The sequence below is a fragment of the Centroberyx gerrardi genome, chromosome 18 (assembly GCF_048128805.1).
Source record: "Centroberyx gerrardi isolate f3 chromosome 18, fCenGer3.hap1.cur.20231027, whole genome shotgun sequence".
NCBI lineage: Eukaryota > Metazoa > Chordata > Actinopteri > Beryciformes > Berycidae > Centroberyx > Centroberyx gerrardi.
The window spans coordinates 8,416,325-8,433,329 of NC_136014.1; the positions used below are offsets into that span (position 1 = coordinate 8,416,325).

At 44.5% G+C, this 17,005-nt stretch overlaps 1 protein-coding gene across 1 annotated transcript; it reads left to right on the top strand.

The window, feature by feature from the left end:
* dusp10 (dual specificity phosphatase 10) lies at positions 1 to 10,137 on the top strand. The gene is made up of 4 exons (XM_071919060.2): positions 1 to 286; positions 1,458 to 2,287; positions 6,025 to 6,393; positions 6,867 to 10,137. Exons 2-4 carry the CDS (start codon positions 1,504 to 1,506, stop codon positions 7,130 to 7,132), a joined length of 1,419 nt encoding a protein of 472 aa, XP_071775161.1. The 5' UTR covers positions 1 to 286; positions 1,458 to 1,503; the 3' UTR covers positions 7,133 to 10,137.
* Positions 10,138 to 17,005: the final 6,868 nt, after the last annotated feature.

The following is a 17,005-nucleotide window of genomic DNA, read 5'->3' on the forward strand; positions in this document are numbered from 1 at the left end:
AGGCTGAGTGCACGGCCAAATCCCTCCCATCGCAGGGCCGGACCTCACTGTACAGAACGGATCAATTTAATATTAATGAAGTCGCGCATTGGCTCCCGCTCGCGTCAATCCCGGAGCGCGACTTCTGTAGGCTGGCTGACTTCCTTCAATATTATTTCTGGGGAGCAGGGTAAAAGTGAAAATGTTGCCGATCCACAACACTGGGACGGACTGAATGGAGGCAAGCTTGTCAGCGAGGGGAAATAATAAATCCGTCTAACAGTCAACCGCAGGGCACAACACACTGGTAAGGAGAAGTCAACTTTTTTTTGTGTGGGAATCATTGAATCGATGTCACTGTCCAGTACGCAAGTTGTAGTTCGGATTAACTAAAGACACAGCACAGACCTTCTTAATGCACAGACCATTCATAGAAAATTCACGTGATTGCATAATTAATAGGGAGAAATGTCATATCTAGTGTGCAAATCCACCGTTTAATGTTGATTACATTTATATAAAGGCCTGTGATATATTTTTTTTGGACGTGACTTAAGTGTTTTATAATACCTGGCCGTTGCGAAAAAAAAGTTCCAAGACACAATGTTCCCATATGAAATGCAAGCATCACTAATGTGTGTAATTTATTGCTACGCGGTGTGAAATTGCATTGCTTTCCGTGTGATTTAAGCTCATCTGATCAGTTCGTCTCATCCAGAGAGCCATATCATATTCTCGGCACGTTCCCATGCCGGTTTCTTCAATGAATTTGCCATGAATGATTTTCGCTTTACTGAACCTGCACCGTGCTTAATAGACGGCAATGGCCAGGACAGGCAATGCTCGGCGGGTGTCTTTACATAATACGCCAAGGATGACATGCTTTTTAAAACGCTCCGGCTGTTGATCAAAAGGAATTGGCCCCTTTTTTTTTGTACCCCGACTTTCCATCTGGGGGAGAGACCAAACTGCGGCGTAGCGTTGATGCAGTATTTTATCTTTTTTTTTTTTTTTTTGTCACACTCATATTAGGAAAGCTGTGTGGAGCAACGCCGTGAAACAGAGTTGGCCACATATTCGGGATGGAAAATTCACTATCATATACACACACACACACATGCATTTGGAAGATGATTCATATTAATTGCATTCGAAGTGATTCAGTTTCACGGGACTCACTGGATTTCACTCTTCTTAGTGGACAGGCTGTTACACCTAATCCTTCCCACCAACTTGGGTGTTGCCCTGCAGGTGTTGACACTACTAATATTTGGCTTCAGCAGCCGTTTTCTAGTTTGCATGTTGATCAAACAGACGAGATCAGCCTGTGTACTCTTTGCTCATTCATTCACAGAGTCAGTGGATACAAAATGCTTTGAACCACAATGCTTTCTCCTTGTACATTTGGCAAAGATGGTCTTCCACTGTGAGTCCTCGGCCCTGACCTTATGTTTTGGCTTGTTCCTGTCCTCCTGCAGAGCGGCTTGTTGAGTTCTCCGTAAACGTCCAGCCCTCGGCCTCCCCATGCCTCCATCTCCTCTTGACGACAGAATTGTGGTGGCGCTGCCAAGGCCGATCCGACCTCAGGAACTCCGACTGCGCCTGGACACCAGCTACCTGGACTCCGTCACCGCCGGCGGCAGCAGCAAGACGGTCATCAGCACCACCGTGGTGAAGATCCGGGCGACGACCAATCTCGTAACGTATATGCCCTCATCCAACGGCTCCACGCGCTCGTTGTCGTGTGGATGCAGCAGTGCCAGCTGCTGCTCTGTGAGTACCTATGAGAAGGACGGCCAGAGCCACAGCCACAGCCAGGTGAGCGCCAGCAGCCCCAACCTCAGCTATGCCGGGCCCTCCGCCCCGACGGTCAGCAACCACGAAGCACTAAGCACGCCCAGCCTCACCTCCGGCCTGCCCAAGGTCCTGCCCTCCGTGCGCCTCATCCACGCCAATGAGCTGGCCAAGAGGATGACCTGCTGCCCCATGGGTCACCCGGTGGGGCCCGTGCCGGTCATCATCGACTGCCGGCCCTTCATGGAGTACAACAAGAGCCACATCCGGGGGGCCGTGCACATCAACTGCTCGGACAAGATCAGCCGGCGGCGGCTGCAGCAGGGCAAGATCACCGTGCTGGACCTCATCTCCTGCCGCGAGGGCAAGGACTCCTTTAAGGGCATCTTCTCCAAAGAGATCGTGGTGTACGACGAGAACACGGCGGACCCCTCCCGGGTGACGCCCTCCCAGCCGCTCCACGTGGTGCTGGAGTCCCTGAGGAGGGAGGGCAAGGACCCCATCATCCTCAAAGGTAGGACTTAAGCGGGTCGGTCAAGGCCCCGAGGACGCAGACGCCCAGAGCGGAAAAGGAAAGGAGGTCTTTCCTGTATGAAACGGGATAGAAGCCGCAATTTCATGGGCTCTAGTTTGACTCTGGGGGGAGTAAATCGTTTTAGACATCTGAAAGCAATGTCAGATTTAGCAGGGGTAGAAGCTTAGAAACTGATATGAAACTGGTATATGGTAGCATGCAGTGGTGTGTATGTAGGCGGTTAAACTTTGACCCTTATTGTTTTGCTTTGACTCAGGACGGTCAGCTGATATTTTCAGTAAATATATATACTGTCACATAGCCTTTTCATCCTGTGGACTTTGTACTGAAGAACTGTCAGCAGTACTACAGTAGTTACAATACTATAACAAATTTGGCATTATGACACACGCACGTAATCACACCTATTCACACACACGTTTATACTTAGAGTAACATTTGAGTATTTTATCTATCTATTTGACTAACACTCACTGACTCACACACACATCACACACACACTGCGCCAGCTCCAGCTTTGTATGTAACATGCTTCAAGTATTTTGCAGGGAATGAGAAGCAGCTGTTAGTAAATAAGGAGGCCTGTTGAGATAGCAGTCCCTGGGCTGGTGCCATGTTTTCTATCTTTGGTGTGTGTGTATGTGTGTTTGTGTGTGTGTGTGTGTGTGTGTGAGTGAGTGTGAAGCCGGAGCAGTGTGTCGGGTGGGGGGCTGGGCTGTAAGTGTCTGCTGAATGCCTCCCAGTCACCGTCTAGCAGCAAGATCACAGAACCTTGATATCATCCCTCTTCTCTTCTCTTCTCTTCTCTTCTCTTCTCTTCTCTTCTCTTCTCTTCTCTTCTCTTCTCTCCTCCCTCCTCCTCTCCTCCGGTCCTCCCGTGCACTTTGATGGACGAGGCTCCTCTCCGGTCTCTCCTCCTGCATCGGTCTCTGTCTGAGGCTGGGCTCAGTGGGAGGAACAGGCAGCAGTCTACAGCAGACTGCCTTGCTCTTTTTCCCTCTGATTTAATTCTTCTGAATTGCAGGCAGGCTTCTGCTGCTGAGGGGAATCCAGCGGCTCGGTCTCGTTTTCATCAGCACCGCAAGTCCTTCCCTCATATGACTGACGGTCAATATCTCCCCTGGAAACTCATTTAGAAGAATGTTCTATGATTTTAGCTCAGATTCTGTCCTACGATCAAATATATCTATAGCGGTCATACCTTGGATAACGATAGAAATTGGTTTGAGCTTTTGATATACCGCAGAAACCTGGAGAAAATCAACCCACAGAGATTTTTTTTATAAAGCACATTTTTTTTGCCTTGATTTGGTCATAAGCACAAAATTGGTGCTCAAAAATCTTTAGCCATGTAGAGCTGGAAAGGTGTAGGTTGTTTTCTTTATATTGTGCTGCAGTATAAATCTAGAGCTAGTCACAGTTTATTCAGGATGCCATCAATGACACTTGGAATATTCTTGGTTTATTTCCAATCAAAATGGAATGGTGATTAATTCTTCATTTGATTAAGACTTAATATTTAGGTGTAGTGGGCTGGGGATTATTATTATTATTAGTAGTAGTAGTAGTAGTAGTAGTAGTGTTATATTTTGAACCAGTGTATGTGTGTATGAATACTACTGAATAATTCACTCATATTCCATGTTTTTCCCACCTAGTCATATGGCATCATCTCTTAGTCATGATTTATGGTAATATTGTTGACAGTATGACATTCTGCTCCACTGGAAACAGAAGTCTTTCGTCTCTGCCCTTTGCCTTTAAAGCCGAGTTCAGTAATAAGTTACATTTAATCCGTCAGAATTGCCATAAACCAAACGTCAGCTGTGTTGGAAGGTGTATGGTGAGCAGTGGAAACAGTAGGTAGCCTGTGTGGAGGCCTTTGCGAGGCAGAAGCGGTAATTTCTAAAGCAGGAACTGAGCCGCTGGGTTGTGAAAGTGAGAGAGAGAGAGAGACACTTCATGGTCGTTTCCTCTGTGAGTTAGTCAGAGATAATGACGGACGGCCACACTTCACAGATCTCATCTCAGAGCAATGTGCTGCTCCTGGAGATGCTGTTATTCTCGGCCTACTATGAAAAGTGTCTTTTTTATCAATTGAGTGTGTCCTGAATAGAAAGATGCCGGTTCAGTTTGAGCCACAATAGGAAGTATTTGGGCTCAAGTGATTGATTGAGTGTTGATTTCCAAATGTGGCAAAACGATTGTAGATGTTGCAGTTGAAGACTTTATTTGTTTTGCGGATAAGGATTTTGTTATCATTAATACCACATCGGTAGATCATTAGAAATATTAAGTAACACATGAAAGCTGTGGTTGTGCTCCCACTGAATCCCACTGAAACTGAGATTAGGTCACATTTAAAAAGCTGTTAAGAGCTTATGACATTATCGAATTGTATTGTAAAGAAAGATTTGACAGTTACTTCTACATCTAGAATTATGAAAAAATAGATGTTTAATAAAGGTATGGGATCATGACTGCCAATAAAATTTTCTTTCATCACAGCTCTGTCTTGAGAGCTGAAAATCATTGGAAACTCAAGGAAAGCATCAATTTCAGTGGAAATTCCCCTTTACGTCTTGTCGCGTTAGGTGTCACAGGGCCTGTGAAGACTTCCTGTTCTCTTATTTACTGTAGTGTAATTATTACCATGACATCCCACTGTAGTGAGGGGTGGGTAGTATCAGGCTTATGTCTTTGTTCAGGGTTATCAGTGCTGTTTTTACAATACATACACTCGCTGGCTGTCGACGGTTGACAGGAGATCGCCCACCTGCCTGGTTACCAAGGGGGAAGTTGTGAAGCCATGCGATGACCTCACTTGGCATGATGTCAACTCTTGTAATGTGAACAATACGTGAACTGATACTATCTGTCCCCCCCCCAACTCTGAAGGGAGACTTGGGCTGATGGCATCACGGCAACAGGTGCAAAACAGCCCCCTCTACATTTGAGTAACTGAAAGTAACTGACAGTATCTACCTGTCAGCCTATGTGTGTGTGTGTTGATATTACAGGATTATTTGGAGAAGTGCAGATATCCAGTGAGAAGCATGTTAAACATTTATCATATCTGTTTACCTTGGGTCTTTAATTCCGTGGAGATTTATGAGGGGTATTTCTCACATGGGAAGGCTAGTGGAAATTTTTTGGTGGCTTTTTTGGCCATTTCTCTCTCTTAAAACGGAGTTGACTCATCCTTAGGTGATCTACAGTCACACATGTACAGTTGTTGCAAACGGGAACAGTGCAAATCCCTCCATATTGATGTAATATCTGAATGACAACCAAATGTAATAGCATAGTTGGCTGTAATGGCTTTCTGTAATGTGTTTGAATGCTGTAAATCTCTTCAGTGATTGGTCAGTCAGTTGTCTTTGCCTTTATCAGACCGGTATGCAAAACTCAGTGGTGGATGGTGGTTATTTTTAGCATGGATGGCTCCAGTGGGAATTGAACCCTTAACCCTGCCAGTTAGTTCCATGCATTACCTATTGGGACCAAACAAGACCACTTTTAATTTAGGGAGGGGAGAGGGGAGAAAACAGAAAAAAAACTAAATAGGAGAATTTTGATTGACAGTTTTGTCCATCGTAGTCTTATTCCAGCTAATTAATTTGACTCCCTGCTCGGCCCCTCAAGCAAACAAAGAGCGCAGCGCAGTATTTGCTCTGAGCTTAACATCCCCCGTCTTGTTTTTTGTGTGTTCGCAGGAGGCCTTAGCTGCTTCAGGCAGAGCCACGAGAACCTGTGCGACCACTCCCTGCACCTCCACGAGGGCTTGGACACCGGCGCGGCCGCCGGCCTGACGGGGGCGCTACCTCACTCACTGCCCTCCACCCCGGACATCGAGAACGCCGAGCTGACGCCCATCCTGCCCTTCCTCTACCTGGGGAACGAGCACGACGCTCAGGACGCCAACCTGCTGCAGCGCGTGAACGTCGGCTACATCCTGAACGTCACCACCCACCTGCCGCTCTACCACTACGACACGGGCCTCTTCAGCTACAAGCGGCTGCCCGCCACCGACAGCAACAAGCAGAACCTGCGCCAGTACTTCGAGGAGGCGTTTGAATTCATCGGTATGACGCGTTTCGCCTAGCTCGGCATTAGCGGGGAGGGAAGAGGGTGATGGAGCGGTCGCATCTCGCATGATCAATTGCGTTGTACGAATGTTTCATGTTTTCCATCATCCGAGCTAGCTGCAGTTTGAGTGCAGCTGTATTATATTTAAGAAGCTTTGAATTGATCAGAGGTTGTGAAGACTGACATCCCTCTGAAATTCTGAGACATACAGTTAAAAGACACAGTAGATGTACAGAGAGCGTTCTTAGTGTATAGTCTTCATTTAGCCTTAGGTATTACATATGGGAAGCTATAGTTTGAGGTTTGCATGATGTTCAGTATCTTCTATTGGCTTGGACGTCCAGGCGTCTCTGATGTTATTGTGTGTAGTAGTTTCTGTGTGACGGCTGAACTTCCCCTCGGGGAACTATAAAGCATCTATTGTGTTCTGTTCTAAATGCTTCCATGTGGCTGTTGTTCCCTTCTGCAGAGGAAGCACACCAAGCGGGTATGGGCCTTCTGATCCACTGCCAGGCAGGCGTGTCGCGCTCGGCCACTATCGTCATCGCCTACCTGATGAAGCACACCTGGATGACCATGACGGACGCCTACAAGTTCGTCAAGACCAGGAGGCCCATCATCTCCCCGAACCTCAACTTCATGGGCCAGCTGCTGGAGTTCGAGGAGGACCTCAACAACGGCATCACGCCGCGCATCCTCACACCAAAGCTCATCGGTGTGGAGACCGTCGTCTAGATAAAAGCCCTCCACGCTCGCACTCGTACTCACTCTCGCCGTTTTTTTAAAAGAGAGAGACCGGCCGCTCTCTGCGGGCCGGGGGTTTGGAGGGCGAGAGAGAGCGGCTTCATTCGAGAATCTCCTCATGCTCATCTCGGACTCTCTGGAGTGCCAAAGCACTGGGTCAGCGGTGATGAGAAATGCCAAAAATCCCTGCTGTTTGGACCTGGCCGATGTCCCGGAGGAGAAGACGAGTTAGAGAGAGAGAGAGAGAGAGAGAGAGAGAGAGAGAGAAGTGGTCAGTGGGAAGCTGTCCATGCATGACCACAGAGGAGCGAATATGAGGAAAGGAAAATAGATTAACTGTTTGGAAAAACACGATATTCTACGGGCTTAGGGCAGTTGCCGGCAAGAGAAACTCTTTAAGCTCACACTGTGGAACGCAGTTTATGTTTGCAGACTCAGGCTGAGCTGGCCACGGCAGTGCCTGTCAAAAAAAAAAAAAAAAAAGATGAAGACTTGTTTGGTGTGTTAATGTTGTTGTTCTATTTTTATACAGGGGTTTATGGGGGTGACCATGACAAGCCCAGAGTGGCTTACTGTGCAATAATTTCAGAGTGGAATGCAACTGAGAGCTTGATCTTATATGTATATATTGGTAATGATTATGAAACATTTCCAGCTCTTTGCTGAAATACCATTTTGATGTTACTGTAATTACTGTCGTTCAGTTCGATACGTTTATGTTTATGGTGCATACAATTATGCTGTAATATTTGGCACGGAAGTGAATAAGACGGGGGTGGGGGGGGGGGGGAATGAGGTTTTATTTTTTTTGAGCACTGCTTGTGGGTTTGTGTCAGTCATCTGTGTTCGTTGGTTTCAAAAATACACAGAACCACGGATATTCACATTTTGTCTTGTTTTCTTCAGTATCTTTGTTTTCCATTCCTGCATCCTTCCACATATGCATATACTTTAGCAATACATTTTTTATCAGACAGCCATAAGAGCTTTATTATGCATGGCTGCTGGCAGAGGAGAAGAACACTTTGAAATAATCAGTGGATATTGTAATATAGGGCTACTGGTGATGTACAGTGTAACAGAGCGGAGGAATTTTCACTGCCTGCTTCTGTTGTCTCCTCTGTTCTTTTTGGTCCCGTTCATCCATAATAAGCCTGTACTGTATTTGCTGTAGTTCCTATGTAGTGTCATATGTATTCATCAACGCTATGATTTACTCCATGCTAAATTAGCAGGGGGCTCTGAGTTGAGGTACTGGCTTGGAACAACACACTTCCTGGGGACACGGTTTAACGTCACTATGGTGGTAGAGTACTGTAACCCTTCTCTAATCTTTTGAAACTCCCTGTCCCTGACACTAAGCTACAGTTAAGTGGGCTCTTCTGCCTGGTGTAGGCAAGCGCTGCTGTCACGTGCTGTTCTAGTGCCTCTATCAATGCCTTAATTCATGTGTCACCACTGGGCCTGCGCGTGGCAGACCGCCACGTGCAGACTAATGCAGACCGCGCTGGGTTAGGGTTAGAAAAAGCCCCCCGGGACAAAAGCAACCCCCCCCTCCTCGGTCTCACAAAAAAAAAAAATGCCATTTTGCACAGTCTGACTCAACACAACCTTTCCAAGATCACTTCTAGATTGGTATGCAGAATTTTAGAAAGTTGCATTCAAAGACACCTCAAGGCCTTGAGGCAAAAAAAAAAAAAAAAAAGCTTATGTAATTGTGATCTCGTGATGGCATTTGAAGAAACTGAGCACCACAGTGAATTGTAACTTGGCACAAATAGTAGTGTAGTGGAGGGTATATGCCGGTGCACAAAGTATACCCTCATCTTTCTCCTGGCATATGAATATACTCACCTTTTATTCATATTACAACCGACATATGTAGATACACATGGAGAAGCAAGGCTAAATAAAAAGATGCAACATGCTAGTGAGGCACACACTTGTTCCACACTCCCATTCTCATCCAAACCACTGATTTATGGATTGTTCGTGAACAAAATCTTAACATCTGTGTTGTATTTTAATCATGTCAGCTTTTACATATGTGGCTGTGTCCACTGTTGACAGTCTGTAGACTTGACCGGTAACACTTAACAGGCATAAAGGGAGACTTGTAGCATCGCTAGTGAGTTAGTTGTACCCCAAACACTATACTCACCTTTTCAACCACCCCTATACCACTGAGCACACAGTATAAAGACCTCTTGCTGTTATGATGACTGTGTGCATAACCATAAACTGAGCATTTCAATATTTCAAAAATAATGTATGTAAATAATGTAACTTTACAGGATCTGAGAAAAATAGCCTTGTTTATGGCTTGATAGCCAGGCGTTTTTGAATTCATCTAACTGGTTTTGAATGGGTTTAATAAACCCAAAGGTTGTCAAATTTTCTCAGTCCATAGAAGAGCATGTAATCCTTCAGCTGGTTAAAACATGAAAATCGTAATTGTAAAATTGTACTTACAAGGTTTTCACCCGCCATCGAGTATATGTTGAATATCACATGAGTATGTGTAGTTCGAGCAGCTTCCTCAGTAATTACGGTTTCTGTTGATGCTCCGCTTTGGACCATTGCATGAAAATAAAGGTATAAAGGAAGCACAGGGCTAACAATATAACTGTCAAAACACCAAAACATAACCAAGATGCTAACTTTTTAACTATGCTTTTTGCACGCGCAATCATAACATCCGTGTGAGCTGTGATACCTTTAAAGGGGCGCTGAGAGCTGAAACGATCACAAAAACGTCTGAGATGAGAGTGAGATGAATGAGGATGCAAGGAGAAGGAGGTTTCACAGCTTAGTGAATACAAATACAGGATCCAGTCACTTACAACACTTCACAAGGATATGCTTCACAAATCCCTCATGTGAAAATTCATGCTATGCAAATGAAATTATAACAGGTCGTTTACCTGTAACACAGTCTTTTCCCCACTATCGTTTGAGCGTGGTGTTATGCTTCGAATTGTTCTGTGAGGAAACTTTCAGGCAGTAATAATAAGTAATAACGGCAGTGTGACTCATTAGAACTGACAAGAGAAGAGTTTTAAACTGTTTGCGTCGTCCTCACTTAACTCTTTGTATATTTTTGTTGCTATCGTCATGTACATTGGTGTCTACTGGTGCTCCACAATATATTTGGATATGATAAAGGTGTATAGCCATTTACCACGTTTGTAGCTTGTGCATTTCTATCCAGTGATTGCCATTTTGCAAAAAAAAAAGTGCTATTCATCTGAGCCAATGTTCTAGAAGATACTGAACTCTTTCATCCCCTTTGCCGGTTTCCTACGTCCGCAGCAGCACATGGCTTTTAATCTGTACTGATCTATTTGACCGATCAATGTAACCGTCGTACTGTACATTACTCTCTGGTTGGAAAACAAAGCATGCTGTGTGCTCCTGGTCTGTGAGGATACAATCGCAGTCATCATGGTGCTGTCTGTCTTTACCCCCCCCCCCCACACACTGCTCTTTTATGTAGAGGTCATGTTTTTATGCTTTAGTGTCCGGGCCGAGGCAGGGCCTGATTGACAGCTCCAAGAGGCGTCTGGGTCGATGCCTCTTATTTGGAAACACAGTTCTGTATTAGAACCATATGAAGCTGTCATATTTTGATGTGCACTGTTTATGACTAGACTTGTTTAAGAGTCTCTGCTTTGGGCTCAGAGGCTCCGGAGGAATTGGGCTTCGCTCTACAAGTCGACGTATCTTTCTTTGTGTCTATAGTCAGCAGTCCAGTATATACAGTATATAAATATATATCTATTTTCTTTGTAATGCATATATTCATTACTATTTTTGCACTGACCTATGGACAGCTGGATTTATTTTTTTCCACAAAGGGTGCTATTATAACGGAGGCCTTCTCCCACACCTTTTTGCATGACTTGCTCCCTCAACTGGTCTATCATCCTCTCCTACTACTCCTTGAACTGTTGCAGTTGAAGCACTGTAATTTTGTAATCCCTACTTGTGAGGTTTGAAATAAACAGGGAGGCTTCAAGTTTTGTATGGCGTCCTGTAAGTTTATTTGCTCCCCTGGTCACTCATTGCTTCTGATTCACATATTCACAATATTTTCTCTCCCTAATTGTTTGTGCAGAGAAACTCCACGCTGTTTCTGAATTGTGATTGAAATATGTTATCGAGTAAAAACATACATGTGCCCTTCTTGGGTCTTGTATGTTTTTGCATTCAAATATTATAATTCTACTGTCATTTTGTAGTCTATCAAGCCTTCTAGATATCGTTCTATGTGCAAAGAACCCAATGTTAAGAGAGACAGCAAAGGTTGAGGAGAAAAAAATGATATGCAACAAAGGTCCCAGGCTGAAACTGAAGCCATAATTGCGATCAATAACAACAACACAAGCTTTATACCATGTATTCCAAGACAGAGAGACAGAGAGAGAGAGACAGCTCTCCTCCCAATCCCCTTGAAATTTGAACATCCATGTCACTGGAGTACAGAGCCAGAGTTGTGAATTATCTGCACTCCCCTCCATTGAACCATGTGTCACATAGCTGCAGGAGTTATGGGCCTATATTTACTCCCAACTCTGCAGGCATCTACTGCCTCATGGCTAGGGGGACGGGGTGTGTGTGTGTGTGTGTGGAGGGGGGGGAGTGTGTGTGTGTGTGGGGGGGCGGTTGGCCCGGGGGTCAAGTTCTCTCCATAGGAACAGGCACCGAAATAGTTTTTTAGCGTTGTTTCTAATTACGCGTGATGAGTGCCCCGCCTCATTAATCCTTTCCTATCAGCACTGGGCAGGCTGGCAGCACCAGAATAGACCTGATCTTAGCGCTGCCGCACGCCGCTCCCCAGCAAGGCTGCATGGACGTATTAGGCAAAGCAGGGCCCGGAGAGGAGGACCTACCTTTTTCTACACACACACACACACACACGCAAACACACACACACACACACACACACACACCCATAATCAAGTGTGTGCATACTTTGCTGCCTCCCCAGTCAGAGGAGCCGGTGAAATAAAGCAGAGAGGAGCTGTTGCACTAGTTACCATCAAAACAGTTCCCCTCCTCACAGGAAGATGGAGTCTCCATAAGGCAGAAGCACTCATACATAAAATGACGCCTTCCTCACGTTAATGAAATGTTATTGAAGGTGCTGAGGGACAATTGGAGTTGAGGCTAATGAGAAGGAAATGTGAACACAAACGTATATTCCTGTGACATAGATTAGTCAGAGTAAGCTGTATCTACTGTCCCATTCACTGTAATGTATTCCTGTTCTAAATGAGTTTTGGCCTGTGTTTCTGTGCAGTCAGCTCTTTGTTGATGAGTATGAATTATCCTCCAGCCTGGGAGTGTGTGTGTGTGTGTGTGTCTGCGTGTGTGTGTGACAGAGAGAGAGAGAGAGAGAGAGAGAGAGAGAGAGAGAGAGAGAGAGGAGGTCATGGCCTATTTCACACGGCCCACCAAGGAGATTACAGGAGGTCTCCAGGCATGACACGGGCACCATGGCGATGTCTCCGCAAATAAGCAGATGCAAATTTGCCACCTGCAGCGGGAGCGGAGGACAGGGAAGGACGAGGCGGACCAGGGGAGGAAAGCGCAAAAACCGAAGAAACGCTTTATTCTGCAAGATCAAAACGATAACAAGCAACGCCGTCGTCGTCCTCCTCCTCCTCGCACACGGCGAGATAAAAAACGCTGTCGTCGCAGAGCTGCTGAATCCACAAGCTCGCAGTGTGCTTAGTGGCGGTTTGCTATCGCTCGTGGCACACGCTGGACTTTTGAAGTGTCACGTCTCGTTACGCGTCGGCCGCACGCTGACCGCCGCACAAGAGACAAGCCGGGGCTCAGCGCGGTGACACCGGGGCCTCGTGTCAGGCCATCTGATTCTATCTCAGCTGCAGTGGCCAAGTTTCAGATTCAAAGCCCCTCCCCCCCCATGAGAGTGACACCTTCGGCCCTCATCAACATATATAAAAAACATGTCATATTTATGTATTTATCCACAGTACTGCATTGGCTTTAATTTGCCTTATGATTCATACAGAGTGATGCTAAGTGCCGTTCATGGACGATGATCCTTGAGAGAACAGATCCTAATTGGTGACACATCAGCTTTAATTCAAATAAATAACAGTTTGCTCATTTATATTTGCATGTGCAGACTCGCATCATAAGATTAGATGCACAAAAATGCGATTACACCCCAAAATCATTCAGATATGGCCAATTTAAGGAAAAATGCAGCAAATCTAAGCATAAAGTGACCTTAATGTTTGCAGTGATTGTGTCCTCATAATGGTGTTCTAGAATGTTTGTGACAACCGTGATCTCATAATGGAGTTCTACCATGATTGATTGTGACCTCATAATGGAATTCTAGCATTCTGAGAGACTTTGTGAGCGAATAGTGAAATTCTAGAATGTTTGTGGCATTTGTGCCTTTTTAATGGAGTGTAATCTCATAATGAGAGTTGCAGAATGTGGATTATGACCTCACAATGGAATAGTTTTAGAATATTGGGAGAAATTGCGACCACATGATGGAGATAATCCAATATTGAGAGATACTGTGACCTCATAATGGAGTTGCAGAACAAGATGATTGTAACTTCATGAAAGAAAGAAATGGAGTTCTAGAATGTTTGGAATGGACTGAAACCTCACAATAGAGTTCTTGAAAGTTTGGGACGATTGTTACCTCATAATGTAACGATGTAACGAGAACTATAAACTTTATTTACTTTTTGCAAAATAGCAATATCCAGTGTTAAATGAATGAGACTCAGCTGCAACCTGTTCCAGCTTTTTTTGCTTAACACCCTCGAAGAGTGAAAGTGTTGTTGATTTTATTTAATTTAAGGTGATCTGACAAGCATTAAAAACATCATGGCTGCCCCTGCACCAAGCGCATCACGTCCCTATAAATCTCAAGGAACACCAGTGTGTTTGGGTGATGACTGGAGCTGCAGCTTTCTCTTGTTTTCATCCGTCTTCTCCTCCCTTTCTTCTGCTCCAGATGAGTTCTTTTTCGAGAAATAGTTAATTGCACTGTCTGCTGACCTTATTTTACTATATCCACACAAACACATGCAATCACACATGCATACACACACTCACACACACATGAAGTGTGGTGGCTCAGGCTGGTCACACCACCAGCCTGAGGGGAATTGTTGAAGGTTTTTTGAGTTGCGTCATTCAGCAGACTACAAATAGGACAGAGAAAATAAATGCTAAAACCAAGGATTTACTATTATTTCAAGAAATCACATCAGGATCACCTGTCCAGGCCTTCCTTTGACCACAATATTGAAATATGTGACATGTATATGAACCTCAGAGGGGAATGCAAAGAAACAAATTCCTAATTACAATGAATGTGTTGGCATTTTAAGTATTCTGCAATAAAAAAACGAAAAACTTTTGCTTGAGACAAAACCAGCACTACGTCAAGGGTTAATTTTTGTGCTTCATCCTTAATAAAGTTATTGAACTAAACATACATGGAGGAATTTCAGTGATCTGACAGAGAATCGCTTGTTTTTACATTCCATTTATTATGATATTTTGATTTTTAATTTCAGTCCACCCAGGTTCCTGTCCTGCTTGGATGGGTGCTCCAGGCAATATCCTGTCCCGCCATTGTTCGTCTACTATGACAGTTTGAACCTACACTGTCTCTATCATGAAAGCTCTTTGGCTCTCCTGTCTGGCCTCCTCTATCCTTCCCCCTCCCTCCTCCTCTTCCTCCTCCTCTTTCCATCTACTTTTCACCCTGGGAAACCCCCCGCCCAATCCACATGACACACTCAACCCACCTATTATGCCGCGTCGTGGGGGGCAGCGCATAAACCAAAACAGCAATTTAGACCCCATTTTACTCAAGCGCTGCTCACAGAAGTGGCATTCAAAGCCACGCACGCTTTTCATGCTGAATCATGAACTTTGTTGGTTGATTCAGTTGCACATTCTAGTTTATTGAAAGCCATTGAAAGCGATTTGTACACAAGTGATGTTGATATGATTCATGGGAGAGTGAATAAACGGAATTATAATGTTAAATGTTTTTGATCAAAATTGAGTTATCCACATATTCCTGATCTTTGAATGTTGACTTTATGTTTGTGTGGTCTTTCTTTAAAGAAGCTTTGGGTTTAAATATTTAAAAAGGTAGAAAATACATAACAGTTTTGCCAGCTGGGATGTCAAATCTGTGATGCATTTTTGTAAAAGAAAGCAACTGAAGATAGATATTTAAAGAGCCTATGTATTAATAGAGTCTGACCTTTCACTCATGCATGCATGCGTGTACATGCGTGCACACACACACACACACACACACACACACACACACACGCCTCAGCTTATCAACCTCACTAACAGTTGTGTATGTAAACAGTGAGCTAAGGAGCGAAGTCGGGCTCATATCAGTATCCTTGACTTACCTCAGCCATGGAGGTATCATATGCAGTACAGTGTAACTCAATAGGTCCATCAATTAGCTCTGTTTCCTTGGTGCCTTCCACAAACAACAGCTGCAGAGTTTAATAAACCGGCCATGCAACCCAATCACAGCGGCTGAAATATCATGAGGCCTGAAAAATGCCGTGATGATGAAAGTAGGCTTGTCTTTTTGTCATCGCTTCTTCAGGAATTAATATGACGCAAAGATGAAACTATCTATCTATCCAGTAAATATTATTGTCAGTTGTTGTATAGACCTCAATAAGACAATATCCTGCATCAAAGATCTGAAGCTGATGGATTTTTTAGAGGCCTGGGCCTTCAGAGATTCAGTGTGTCAATATATGAAGGGTGTCATGTCATATGAATGACTCTAGACGCTTCTACAGTGCCCAGTCCCACCGTTTTAAAACATATATCATGAAATTGATCAATATTCTCAAACGTTTTTGATTTTGATCTTGGCTACCCCCTGCTTTTGAAGTGACAGGCTGTAAGACGGCATGTTGTTTGGCATCAAGGCACGGCGATGTATTGAGTTGCTGCAAGCTTCATTTTTGGTTGTGGGACAGAGGTGCATTTTTTCCATGGTAACTGGAACCTCAATGAAAACTCCGTCCTTGAATAGATTTGAGAACGGCTCTCTTCTTTTAGACGGAATTCGAATTGCTAGCCCAACACACACACACATGTGCAGGCTTGCCCCGGTCTAATGTCTATATGCTGCAAATATGGGAATAAGTCCAGTAATGGCGCTATACATGCCATTATGTGATAAATCAGAAGCACTTTATTTGCCAAGTACAATAAACATATGGGGATTTGCCTTGGTGATATTGGAGTAGAGACATAACAGCAGCTTCCATAGCAACACACATGGTGCAAGCACAACAGGAGCTCAGTACAGTGCAAAGGGAGTGTGAGACATCTGACAGACAGTAGACTATACATATCACTCTGCAAAGATACTAATTTGTGTTATGGTAACAGATCCTCATCAACTGTCATCATTACTCTTATACAATTATGGATTTCTTCATGATCAACTATTTCTGTAAAGGCAAGAAGTCAATAGGGACAAATGTCATTGTGGTACCTGCTCTAAGAGTGACTTTGAGCACCCTTTTGTTCCTTTAGGTTCACAGCAAAAGTTCGCACCCCTTTATTCAGAATGGAAACATCACTGGAGCTGAATCAGGACTTTTATAAATAGCACGGGCCATGATAACAAAGCAGTGCTCCTCAGCTGGGCTGCCGGAGCTTCCCTGCAGTCGCACACCAAGAAACGGAGGAAGATACTGCTGCACTCTTGTGGACAGAAGAAGAATCTATTCTCATCATGTGGTATTTTTTTTTTACACTGTGGATGACCATGAAACCAAAAAGGGAGGTGGGGATTTTTGC